The sequence below is a fragment of the Salvelinus alpinus genome, chromosome 18 (genome assembly GCF_045679555.1).
Source record: "Salvelinus alpinus chromosome 18, SLU_Salpinus.1, whole genome shotgun sequence".
Taxonomy (NCBI): domain Eukaryota; kingdom Metazoa; phylum Chordata; class Actinopteri; order Salmoniformes; family Salmonidae; genus Salvelinus; species Salvelinus alpinus.
The window spans coordinates 44,696,279-44,708,292 of record NC_092103.1 but is presented as its reverse complement, the minus strand read 5'-3'; the positions used below and the strand labels follow the sequence as shown (position 1 = coordinate 44,708,292).

The 12,014-nt window shown below is 46.0% G+C and overlaps 1 protein-coding gene across 2 annotated transcripts in view; it reads right to left on the bottom strand.

The window, feature by feature from the left end:
- Positions 1–12,014, bottom strand: part of mvb12ba (multivesicular body subunit 12Ba) — a 61,963-nt gene that overhangs the window by 18,810 nt on the left and 31,139 nt on the right. For both annotated transcript variants that reach the window (XM_071351448.1, XM_071351447.1), the window contains exon 7: positions 4,811–4,905. In XM_071351448.1, the coding sequence (XP_071207549.1) occupies positions 4,811–4,905 (95 nt within the window). The remainder of the gene's footprint in view (positions 1–4,810; positions 4,906–12,014) is intronic.

Here is a 12,014-nt window from a genome sequence, read left to right as displayed (position 1 = left end):
GACCTGTAGTGGTCCTCCATCTACTGAAGGAGACCTGTAGTGGTACTACATCTACTGAAGGAGACCTGTAGTGGTCCTACATCTACTGACCTGAAGGAGACCTGTAGTGGTACTACATCTACTGACCTGAAGGAGACCTGTAGTGGTACTACATCTACTGAAGGAGACCTGTAGTGGTACTACATCTACTGACCTGAAGGAGACCTGTAGTGGTACTACATCTACTGAAGGAGACCTGTAGTGGTCCTACATCTACTGAAGGAGACCTGTAGTGGTACTACATCTACTGAAGGAGACCTGTAGTGGTACTACATCTACTGAAGGAGACCTGTAGTGGTCCTACATCTACTGAAGGAGACCTGTAGTGGTCCTCCATCTACTGAAGGAGACCTGTAGTGGTCCTACATCTACTGACCTGAAGGAGACCTGTAGTGGTCCTACATCTACTGACCTGAAGGAGACCTGTAGTGGTACTACATCTACTGACCTGAAGGAGACCTGTAGTGGTCCTCCATCTACTGAAGGAGACCTGTAGTGGTCCTACATCTACTGAAGGAGACCTGTAGTGGTCCTCCATCTACTGAAGGAGACCTGTAGTGGTCCTACATCTACTGAAGGAGACCTGTAGTGGTCCTCCATCTACTGAAGGAGACCTGTAGTGGTACTACATCTACTGACCTGAAGGAGACCTGTAGTGGTCCTCCATCTACTGACCTGAAGGAGACCTGTAGTGGTCCTCCATCTACTGACCTGAAGGAGACCTGTAGTGGTCCTCCATCTACTGACCTGAAGGAGACCTGTAGTGGTCCTCCATCTACTGACCTGAAGGAGACCTGTAGTGGTCCTCCATCTACTGACCTGAAGGAGACCTGTAGTGGTCCTCCATCTACTGACCTGAAGGAGACCTGTAGTGGTCCTCCATCTACTGACCTGAAGGAGACCTGTAGTGGTCCTCCATCTACTGAAGGAGACCTGTAGTGGTACTACATCTACTGAAGGAGACCTGTAGTTGTACTACATCTACTGAAGGAGACCTGTAGTGGTCCTCCATCTACTGAAGGAGACCTGTAGTGGTCCTCCATCTACTGAAGGAGACCTGTAGTGGTCCTCCATCTACTGAAGGAGACCTGTAGTGGTCCTCCATCTACTGAAGGAGACCTGTAGTGGTACTACATCTACTGAAGGAGACCTGTAGTTGTACTACGTCTACTGAAGGAGACCTGTAGTGGTACTACATCTACTGAAGGAGACCTTTAGTGGTACTACATCTACTGACCTGAAGGAGACCTGTAGTGGTACTACATCTACTGACCTGAAGGAGACCTGTAGTGGTACTACATCTACTGAAGGAGACCTGTAGTGGTACTACATCTACTGACCTGAAGGAGACCTGTAGTGGTACTACATCTACTGACCTGAAGGAGACCTGTAGTGGTACTACATCTACTGAAGGAGACCTGTAGTGGTACTACATCTACTGAAGGAGACCTGTAGTGGTCCTACATCTACTGACCTGAAGGAGACCTGTAGTGGTCCTACATCTACTGAAGGAGACCTGTAGTGGTACTACATCTACTGACCTGAAGGAGACCTGTAGTGGTACTACATCTACTGACCTGAAGGAGACCTGTAGTGGTACTACATCTACTGAAGGAGACCTGTAGTGGTACTACATCTACTGAAGGAGACCTGTAGTGGTCCTACATCTACTGACCTGAAGGAGACCTGTAGTGGTCCTCCATCTACTGAAGGAGACCTGTAGTGGTCCTCCATCTACTGAAGGAGACCTGTAGTGGTCCTCCATCTACTGAAGGAGACCTGTAGTGGTCCTCCATCTACTGAAGGAGACCTGTAGTGGTCCTCCATCTACTGAAGGAGACCTGTAGTGGTCCTACATCTACTGACCTGAAGGAGACCTGTAGTGGTACTACATCTACTGACCTGAAGGAGACCTGTAGTGGTCCTACATCTACTGACCTGAAGGAGACCTGTAGTGGTCCTACATCTACTGACCTGAAGGAGACCTGTAGTGGTACTACATCTACTGACCTGAAGGAGACCTGTAGTGGTCCTCCATCTACTGAAGGAGACCTGTAGTGGTCCTACATCTACTGAAGGAGACCTGTAGTGGTCCTCCATCTACTGAAGGAGACCTGTAGTGGTCCTCCATCTACTGACCTGAAGGAGACCTGTAGTGGTCCTCCATCTACTGACCTGAAGGAGACCTGTAGTGGTCCTCCATCTACTGACCTGAAGGAGACCTGTAGTGGTCCTCCATCTACTGACCTGAAGGAGACCTGTAGTGGTCCTCCATCTACTGACCTGAAGGAGACCTGTAGTGGTCCTCCATCTACTGAAGGAGACCTGTAGTGGTCCTACATCTACTGACCTGAAGGAGACCTGTAGTGGTCCTCCATCTACTGACCTGAAGGAGACCTGTAGTGGTCCTCCATCTACTGACCTGAAGGAGACCTGTAGTGGTCCTCCATCTACTGAAGGAGACCTGTAGTGGTCCTCCATCTACTGAAGGAGACCTGTAGTGGTCCTACATCTACTGACCTGAAGGAGACCTGTAGTGGTCCTCCATCTACTGAAGGAGACCTTTAGTGGTACTACATCTACTGAAGGAGACCTGTAGTGGTCCTCCATCTACTGACCTGAAGGAGACCTGTAGTGGTCCTCCATCTACTGACCTGAAGGAGACCTGTAGTGGTACTACATCTACTGAAGGAGACCTGTAGTGGTCCTCCATCTACTGAAGGAGACCTGTAGTGGTCCTACATCTACTGACCTGAAGGAGACCTGTAGTGGTCCTACATCTACTGAAGGAGACCTGTAGTGGTCCTACATCTACTGAACTGAAGGAGACCTGTAGTGGTACTACATCTACTGAAGGAGACCTGTAGTGGTCCTACATCTACTGAAGGAGACCTGTAGTGGTCCTCCATCTACTGAAGGAGACCTGTAGTGGTCCTACATCTACTGAAGGAGACCTGTAGTGGTCCTACATCTACTGACCTGAAGGAGACCTGTAGTGGTCCTACATCTACTGAACTGAAGGAGACCTGTAGTGGTCCTACATCTACTGAACTGATGGGGACCTGTAGTGGCACATCTGGGTTGTGTCATATAGCTTGTTGACTACTTGTGCTCTTTGACTGATAAAGTATAAAACCAAGAGGAGGATTTGAGACGCGGAGTTGGGGATGTGTTTGGATAAGAAGCTTCGAGCCCATGGTGCCTCAAATGTATACTTTTACTATGTCATTTGTTTTTAATTTCTCCATTCTAATGATCCCAAATATCCGGATGGATTTGACTGAAAACCTCAACTGTAAAAAGGCGATCCTTTTCACTGTGTAAAATAGTGAACTAAAAACTTGGCTGTCGATAGGATGAAACTCCATTTTTTTTAAAGAGCAAAAAATTAATAATGGGAGGAAATGAAAAGTAGAGAAGAAGAAAAGTCCTTCCCATAATCAGTGAGCCAGACGTCATCTGGAACTATGGAGCGTATTCCACACACAGAGCGACGAGGGGGTGGGGTGGGGATCAATCGTCTGAGCGTATTAATAAAATATCCTAAATTACACAAGTCATAAATCCTGGGGAAAATGAAGCGCACCCTCGCCTGTCACTGCTATTTTAGCTTGAGAGACGTCACCAAGAGTGGGGTGAGGCGCTCGATAAGGCTGAACGGCAAAGAGATTAATATGTAAATTACATTGAGCATTTACAAGCCTCGAATACCCTTCCTCCCCTCAAAAGACAACTTCTGTCTGAGGCTTTTCCGCTTCTCATTGTACCCCCCCCCCCCCCGCCACCACCCACCTCATGTTTAATTCATTCGGGGACTCACCTGTCAGTTTCAGCCTCTAATGCTGCAGGGGTGTCATTATTGCGACCTCCGTCAAGGAGCCAGCGTAGGTTTTAATTGGAAAGCGCCGCCGAGTTCTCGGAGCTACAATTATTAGGGGCAAATTAAAAAAAGGGGGAAAAAAGGGCAGGTGCAGCTCCTTAAAACGGCTGATATCTGATATTTGTTTCAGCGGATATATCGAAAAGGGGACCGTCGCCGGCACCTGACTGACGGTTATGTCTCGTCTTAATTGGTTACTAGACTTCTCTCCCGACTGACATCGCGGCCGTTCAAACAATGTGGGAGTAATGAAAGTGATCCGTCGAAGCGAACTGATGTCTACAGCAGTGTTGACGAGTGGGGCAGTCATGTTGGTTTCCCAGCCTTTCCCCAACTGTGCAGGGGTCACCCGGAGTTGAGAGAACAGAAGGAAAACTTTTGGGTAAAGCAAAAAATGTCCTGCTCTACCCAAAGTGTTTCCTACACTCAACTCTAGGAGAGATTTCCTGTGTCAGTGTTGCGTCTACTCACACGTTAGTTTATTTTATTTTGATGTGCCAATGATAGAGTACAAAGAAACCCATATTAGATTGTACTGGGAGTGGTAATGCATAGCTCATTAAGTGAAAATTAGATGTAGAATAGAGTATGAGAGAGTATGGAAAAATTGAGTTGCCCAGTACCGGGGGGGGGGGGGGGGGGGGTTAGGGTTAGGCCATCTCTCTGGCTCACCACACGATGACTCTTTCAATCCGTAACATATCAATCTCATTACATCCAAAGCCCTAGACTCCTTGAGGGGGTAGCTACAACAAGTGACTTCAGAGTAAACTGAGGGATAACACTAAATTCAAAATTCAAAAAACGAACAAAAAAAAACATTGAATATATGCAATATTCCAAAATATGTTTTGCTATTGTGACAGGGAAGAACCGTAGACAGTAGCTCACCTGATATGGCGTACAGGTTGGAGCTCTGGTGTTCAAAATCCGGTCTAGTAGTGGTTTGCCTTTTGAAACTGGCGGGCAGCGTCATGGATATATGTCTGTAGGGGACAAACAGAATTTAAAAAACATGTTTAGTAATCAATGTGTCATAAAAAAATAATATTTATATATATATATATATATATATATATATATATATATATATATATATATATATATATATGATACATTTTACAGATAAAAATCAGTTAGAAGCGATTGATACCAAAACAAGACTTTGAGACTTCCTCGTTGCCCCAAAACAGTCAGCGATATTTACAAACAGACCGTCTGGTTCTCTGGTTTATTCTGCCATGATGGGGGGGGGGGGGGGGGGGGTCGACGGGTCGACCTTTTAACCTCATCAATTCCATCAGCGTGCGGACAGCGGAGGATTTTTAGATTTTTTCTTTAAAAGGTTGACGACAATCGTCAATCTAGGCATTGGCCACGGACAGCTTTAATGAAGATCTCCTTTTCAGTTCATCTCAAAAGGTTGACTGAGGAAGTGGAGGGGAATTATGTCGGTGATAGGATTCCAATGGCGGTGTGATATTTCACAAACACCAGATTGACCTGACAGATATTGTTTGGGTGCTCTTTCTGAGTATGCCTGCCTTTGGCCGCACTAGACCAAACATCCATCAGTATCCAGAAACGAATACAGTAAATAAGCTGCTTTCGAGAGGTCTACTCTCTCGGTCAGAATGACCAACGTACTCAGGAGTTGCGCCTAGAGTCAAATCAGAATCAAGAACAGTCGCTTTTGATCAAAATGAAAACCTTTTGAATACTGTATAGCAGGGCTCTCCAACCCTGTTCCCAGAGAGCTACCCTCATGTAGGTTTCTGCTCCAACCCCCCAGCTGAAACTAACCCGATTCAGTTGATCAACCAGTTCATTATTAGAATCAGGTGTGCTAGATTAGAGATGGAGCGAACATCTACAGGTCTCGGGTTTTCCCGAAAGCGATGGAATTTATAGGCGTACAAGTGTTTTAACGATGCATCTTTCCTACAACGGCTTTCCTAAAACACCACGTAGAGAGAACGTTCGCTTAGTACATTGGAGCAGTGTCGATACTGACAGGATCGAAAGGCAGCACTGTTCTCAGATCAGATTTTGCCATTCATACCTTGACATTTATAATTATAATAATTAGACCGCCTACAATTAGCAAAACAGAACTCAATTGAATGAACAAGTTTATTTAAATAATTATATAGGCCTATACTGTAGGCTATTTATCTTGAATAAAACAGCCTTTTTTCCCCTTCACTTGTTTGTAACAATTGCAAAGACTTTGGCAACTTTGTATTTGTAGTCAACTTCACTGTGAAATTATCGGTGGTCACAGAGAGACAGATAAACACATTGATTCTATGTTTAGCGGAGATCTTCTGTGTATAAAGTGACGCAGTAGGTAAAAAAAAAATGAATCTAACGAAGCACTTAGCTGTTTGAGTGGTCTGAGGCAATTAGTAAATAAGCGTTTAAGTGCAAATTTGGTAACGATGGTTTTGGGGAAACAGCTCAGAGATGTAACGATGCTCCTGTGAAGGTTCTTACGACAAACTTAGCCTTAAGATGCCTTTTGGAAACCGGGCCCTGGATGGTACCGTAGTTCCCCTGGAACAGGGTTCGAGAGCCCTGCTGCAGAGCCACTTCACAGGCAAGATGTTACACTAACAAGCATCCATGGTCCTTCTGTGGCTGTCAAACTTTTTTCTCAAATGAAAAACTGCATTTATTAAACTCAGAAAATCAGCCACATCTCAGAGAAGCTTCAAGGCTTTAGACTGGTGACTCAATTGACATACAGGAAATAAGTTACTCAGTGAACAAAGCACAGAAAAACTGACTGCGGTGGTTAGGGAGTGGATCACAGTGGCCACTGGAGTTTGGAATCCAATTTATCATCGTTGTGGGGAACAAGATGCCACTCCTCTTGTTTCTCTGCCGAGGTTCTGACTGCGGTGTGCTGAAATTCTTTAGTAAATTACAGAAGAGAACATTGTGTGGCGGCAAGGGGACTTGAAACAATTATGCATCGTAACAATCCAGTCTTTTGGAGCGAATTTAAGTCATATTGTCAGGCACACAAAATAAAATGTTTTAACCTTCGCTACCACTTTGTAAGTATGTTGGCGCTAGTGTTGGGGTCAACTAGTGATTCAACTACATTTTGCAGTAGCTTGGTGGTCATTGAACTAAATTAAAATCTAGGTACTGTTTACAGTAGTTAATAACTTTTTTTTGCCGTGTAGCTAAATACTGGAACTCCACCACTTTCCCCCACTACAGCCTAATCCTCACTTAAAAACATTTGTTTTTAATTACACATTCTGTTAACATCTGACATTTCAGATATACATACAGTGCATTCAGGACATTTTCAGACCCCTTGACTTTTTACACGTTACAGCCTTATTCTAAAATGGATTAAATTGTCCCCCCCCCCCTCAATCTACACACAATACCCCATAATGATAAAGCAAAAACAGGTTTATAAATGTATTTAAAAATATATATATAATCACAATAGTGTAAGTATTCAGACCCTTTACTCAGTACTTGAAGCACCTTTGGCGGCGATTATAGCCTAGAGACTTCTTGGAAATGACACTACAAGTTTGGCACACCTGTATTTGGGGAGTTTCTCCTACTCTTCTCTGCAGATCCTCTCAAGCGCTGTCAGGTTGGATGGGGAGCGTCGCTGCAGAGATGTCTGGGCTCTGGCTGGGCGACTCAAGGACATTCAGAGACTTGTTCCGAAGCCAATCCTGCGTTGTCTTGGCTGTGTGCTTAGGGTCGTTGTCCTGTTGGAAGGTGCACCTTCACCCCAGTCTGAGGTCCTGAGTGCTCTGGAGCAGGTTTTCATCATGGAGCTCTCTGTACTTTGCTCCGTTAATCTTTGCCTCGATCCTGACTAGTCTCCCAGTCCCTGCCGCTGAAAAACATCCCCACAGCATGATGCTGCCACCACCATGCTTCACTGTAGGGATGGTGCCAGCTTTCCTTCAGACGTGACGCTTGGCATTCAGGCCAAATAGTTCAATCTTGGTTTCATCAGAACAGAGAATCTTGTTTCTCATGGTCAGTCCTTTAGGTGCCTTTTGGCAAACTCCAAGCGGGCTGTCAATTGCCTTTTACTGAGGAGTGGCTTCTGTCTGGCCACTCTACCATAAAGGCCTGATTGGTGGAGTGCTACAGAGATGGTTGTCCTTCTGGAAGGTTATCCCATCTCCACGGAGGAACTCTAAAGCACTGTCAGAGTGACCATTGGGTTCTTGGTCACCTCCCTGACCAAGGACAGTCTCCCCCAATTGCTCAGTTTGACCAGGTGGCCAGCTCTAGGAAGAGTCTGGGTGGTTCCAATCTTCTTCCATTTAAGAATGATGGAGGCCACTGTTCTTGGGGACCCTCAATGCTGAAAAAAAAAAATGGTACCCTTCCCCAGATCTGTGCCTCGACACAATCCTGTCGTCTCGGAGCTATGGACAATTCATTTGACCTCATAGCTTGGTTTTTGCTCTGACATGCACTGTCAACTATGGGACCTTTATATAGACAGGTATGTGCCTTTTCAAATCATGTCCAATCAATTGAATTTACCACAGGTGGACTCCAAACAAGTTGTAGAAACATCAAGGATGATCAATGGAAACAGGATGCACCTGAGCTGAATTTCAAATCTCATAGCAAGGGGTTATGTAAATAAGGTATTTCTTATTCATAATTATTATTTGTGTAATTTTTACCCAATTTCGTGATTACGATGGTCTCATCGCTGCAACTCCCCAACGTGCTCGGGAGAGGTGAAGGTTGAGTCATGCGTCCTCTGAAACATGACCCGCCAAGCTGCGCCTCTTAACACCCGCTCGCTAAACCCGGAAGCCAGCTGCACCAATGTGTCGGAGGAAACATCGTTCAACTGACGACTGAGGTCAGCCTGCAGGCGCCCGGCCCACCACAAGGAGTCGCTAGAGCGCGATGAGCCAAGTAAAGCCCCACCGGCCAAACCCTCCCCTAACCCGGACGATGCTGGGTCAATTGTGCGCCGCCGTATAGGACTCCTGGTCACGGCCGGTTGTAACACAGCCTAGGATCGAACCCGGGTCTGTAGCGACGTCTCAAGCACAAAAAAATTCTGATTGGGGGAGGGAGGGATTTGCATAGGCGGTTTGTTGGGGGGGACTAGGAAAAAAATTCTCCCCCTTCCGAAACATAGCTGTAGCCTACTGACGTTACAAGTGTGAATCAGAAGATGGGGAGAGAGTATTTTAATTAAAGAATGGATTAACTTTTTCAAATGCTAGTTAGGGATACTTTAGTTCACATTGGATTTATTAACTACAAAAAGCTAAGACGTGTTTTTAATTCTGGTGACGCTCTGCACACACAAGCTTTGTTAGCTAACACTGAAGTTCAAAGACATTCAAAGTTCCTCCATAGAAGCCGTACCTCCGTAGATATAATTCTGTGAGCCTAATTCAGATAATACATGTCATCACAAGATGCCCAACACTCCTCCACCCTCTTTCGCCACCTGCAAAGTTTCAGTTGCATCTCGACGCCTGACACTTGTCTTCCCATCAAGCATGTAAACAACTCGCTAGCTTGCCTGCTCCATGTAAACAACTCGCTAGCTTGCCTGCTCCATGTAAACAACTCGCTAGCTTGCCTGCTCCATGTAAACAACTCCCTGAGCTTGCCTGCTCCATGTAAACAACTCGCTGAGCTTGCCTGCTCCATGTAAACAACTCGCTGAGCTTGCCTGCTCCATGTAAACAACTCGCTAGCTTGCCTGCTCCATGTAAACAACTCGCTAGCTTGCCTGCTCCATGTAAACAACTCGCTAGCTTGCCTGCTCCATGTAAACAACTCGCTAGCTTGCCTGCTCCATGTAAACAACTCCCTGAGCTTGCCTGCTCCATGTAAACAACTCGCTGAGCTTGCCTGCTCCATGTAAACAACTCGCTGAGCTTGCCTGCTCCATGTAAACAACTCGCTAGCTTGCCTGATCCATGTAAACAACTCGCTGAGCTTGCCTGCTCCATGTAAACAACTCGCTAGCTTGCCTGATCCATGTAAACAACTCGCTAGCTTGCCTGATCCATGTAAACAACTCGCTAGCTTGCCTGATCCATGTAAACAACTCGCTAGCTTGCCTGATCCATGTAAACAACTAGCTTGCCTGCTCCATGTAAACAACTAGCTTGCCTGCTCCATGTAAACAACTAGCTTGCCTGCTCCATGTAAACAACTAGCTTGCCTGCTCCATGTAAATAACTAGCTTGCCTGTTCCATAGCAAGCTGCTCTACCCGCACTGCATGATTGGTTAAGCAATTTAATGTAGAGCTAAACATATATTTTTTAAAGATTTTAAAGGTTTAAAAAGGGAACAAAGGAGTTCGAACTGGTTCAGAACGAAATGATTGGTTCCAACCCCTGGAGAGAAGAGGGCTGAAAGAAAACGGGGACAGACTCTGGGAGACGAAGCAGCTTCCTGTCTCTTTAAAATGGCCGAAAAGCATTGCACAAAAACGCATTTAATTTCTCTTTCACAGGGAAAGTATACTTAAGCAATAAGGCCCGAGGAGGTGTGGTATATGACCAATACATCATAGCTAAGGGCTGTTCTTATGCAACACGGAGTGCCTGGATACAGCCCTTAGTCGTGGTATATTGGCTATATACAACAAACCCGAGGTGCCTTATTGCTATTATAAACTGGTTACCAACATAATTAGAACAGTAAACTAGTAGTTTTGCAACATACCCATGGTATATTGTCTCACGTCTTTCAAGCAATAAGCATTCAGGGGCTCTAACTACCTAGTTTATAAATGCTACTGAGAGCAACAGTCTGAGAGGAATCCCAACGGTCTCTATGTGTTCCTGTGGTTAAGGTTAGGGTCATCCCAAGGATCCCAGATAGCACGGACCGTGGGATCATGGTGTAATGCTTTTTCCTCAGGGGGATATAGCAGAACGTCCATTTATATAGCATCACCTAGTATTACAGAGTTTAAATCTCACTGTCAAACTATGGTGTTTGAGTCAAATTGATAGTAAAAACTTTGTTGTTGTAAACAATAAAATAATTACACTAAACTATTTTAACTTGATTAACTTAGAGAAAGGCACAAAACAAATAGTTAACCACCAAGACAAGCCCTGATGGCAGTCTGGAGACAACCACCAAGACAAGCCCTGATGGCAGTCGGGAGAAAACCACCAAGACAAGTCCTGATGGCAGTCCGGAGAAAACCACCAAGACAAGCCCTGATGGCAGTCCAGAGACAACCACCAAGACAAGCCCTGATGGCAGTCTGGAGAAAACCACCAAGACAAGCCCTGATGGCAGTCTGGAGAAAACCACCAAGACAAGTCCTGATGGCAGTCTGGAGAAAACCACCAAGACAAGTCCTGATGGCAGTCTGGAGACAACCACCAAGACAAGCCCTGATGGCAGTCTGGAGAAAACCACCAAGACAAGCCCTGATGGCAGTCTGGAGACAACCACCAAGACAAGCCCTGATGGCAGTCTGGAGACAACCACCAAGACAAGCCCTGATGGCAGTCTGGAGACAACCACCAAGACAAGTCCTGATGGCAGTCTGGAGACAACCACCAAGACAAGTCCTGATGGCAGTCTGGAGACAACCACCAAGACAAGTCCTGATGGCAGTCGGGAGAAAACCACCAAGACAAGTCCTGATGGCAGTCGGGAGACAACCACCAAGACAAGTCCTGATGGCAGTCGGGAGAAAACCACCAAGACAAGTCCTGATGGCAGTCTGGAGACAACCACCAAGACAAGCCCTGATGGCAGTCTGGAGACAACCACCAAGACAAGCCCTGATGACAGTCGGGAGAAAACCACCAAGACAAGCCCTGATGGCAGTCTGGAGAAAACCACCAAGACAAGTCCTGATGGCAGTCTGGAGACAACCACCAAGACAAGCCCTGATGGCAGTCTGGAGAAAACCACCAAGACAAGCCCTGATGGCAGTCTGGAGACAACCACCAAGACAAGCCCTGATGGCAGTCTGGAGACAACCACCAAGACAAGCCCTGATGGCAGTCTGGAGAAAACCACCAAGACAAGTCCTGATGGCAGTCTGGAGACAACCACCAAGACAAGTCCTGATGGCAGTCGAG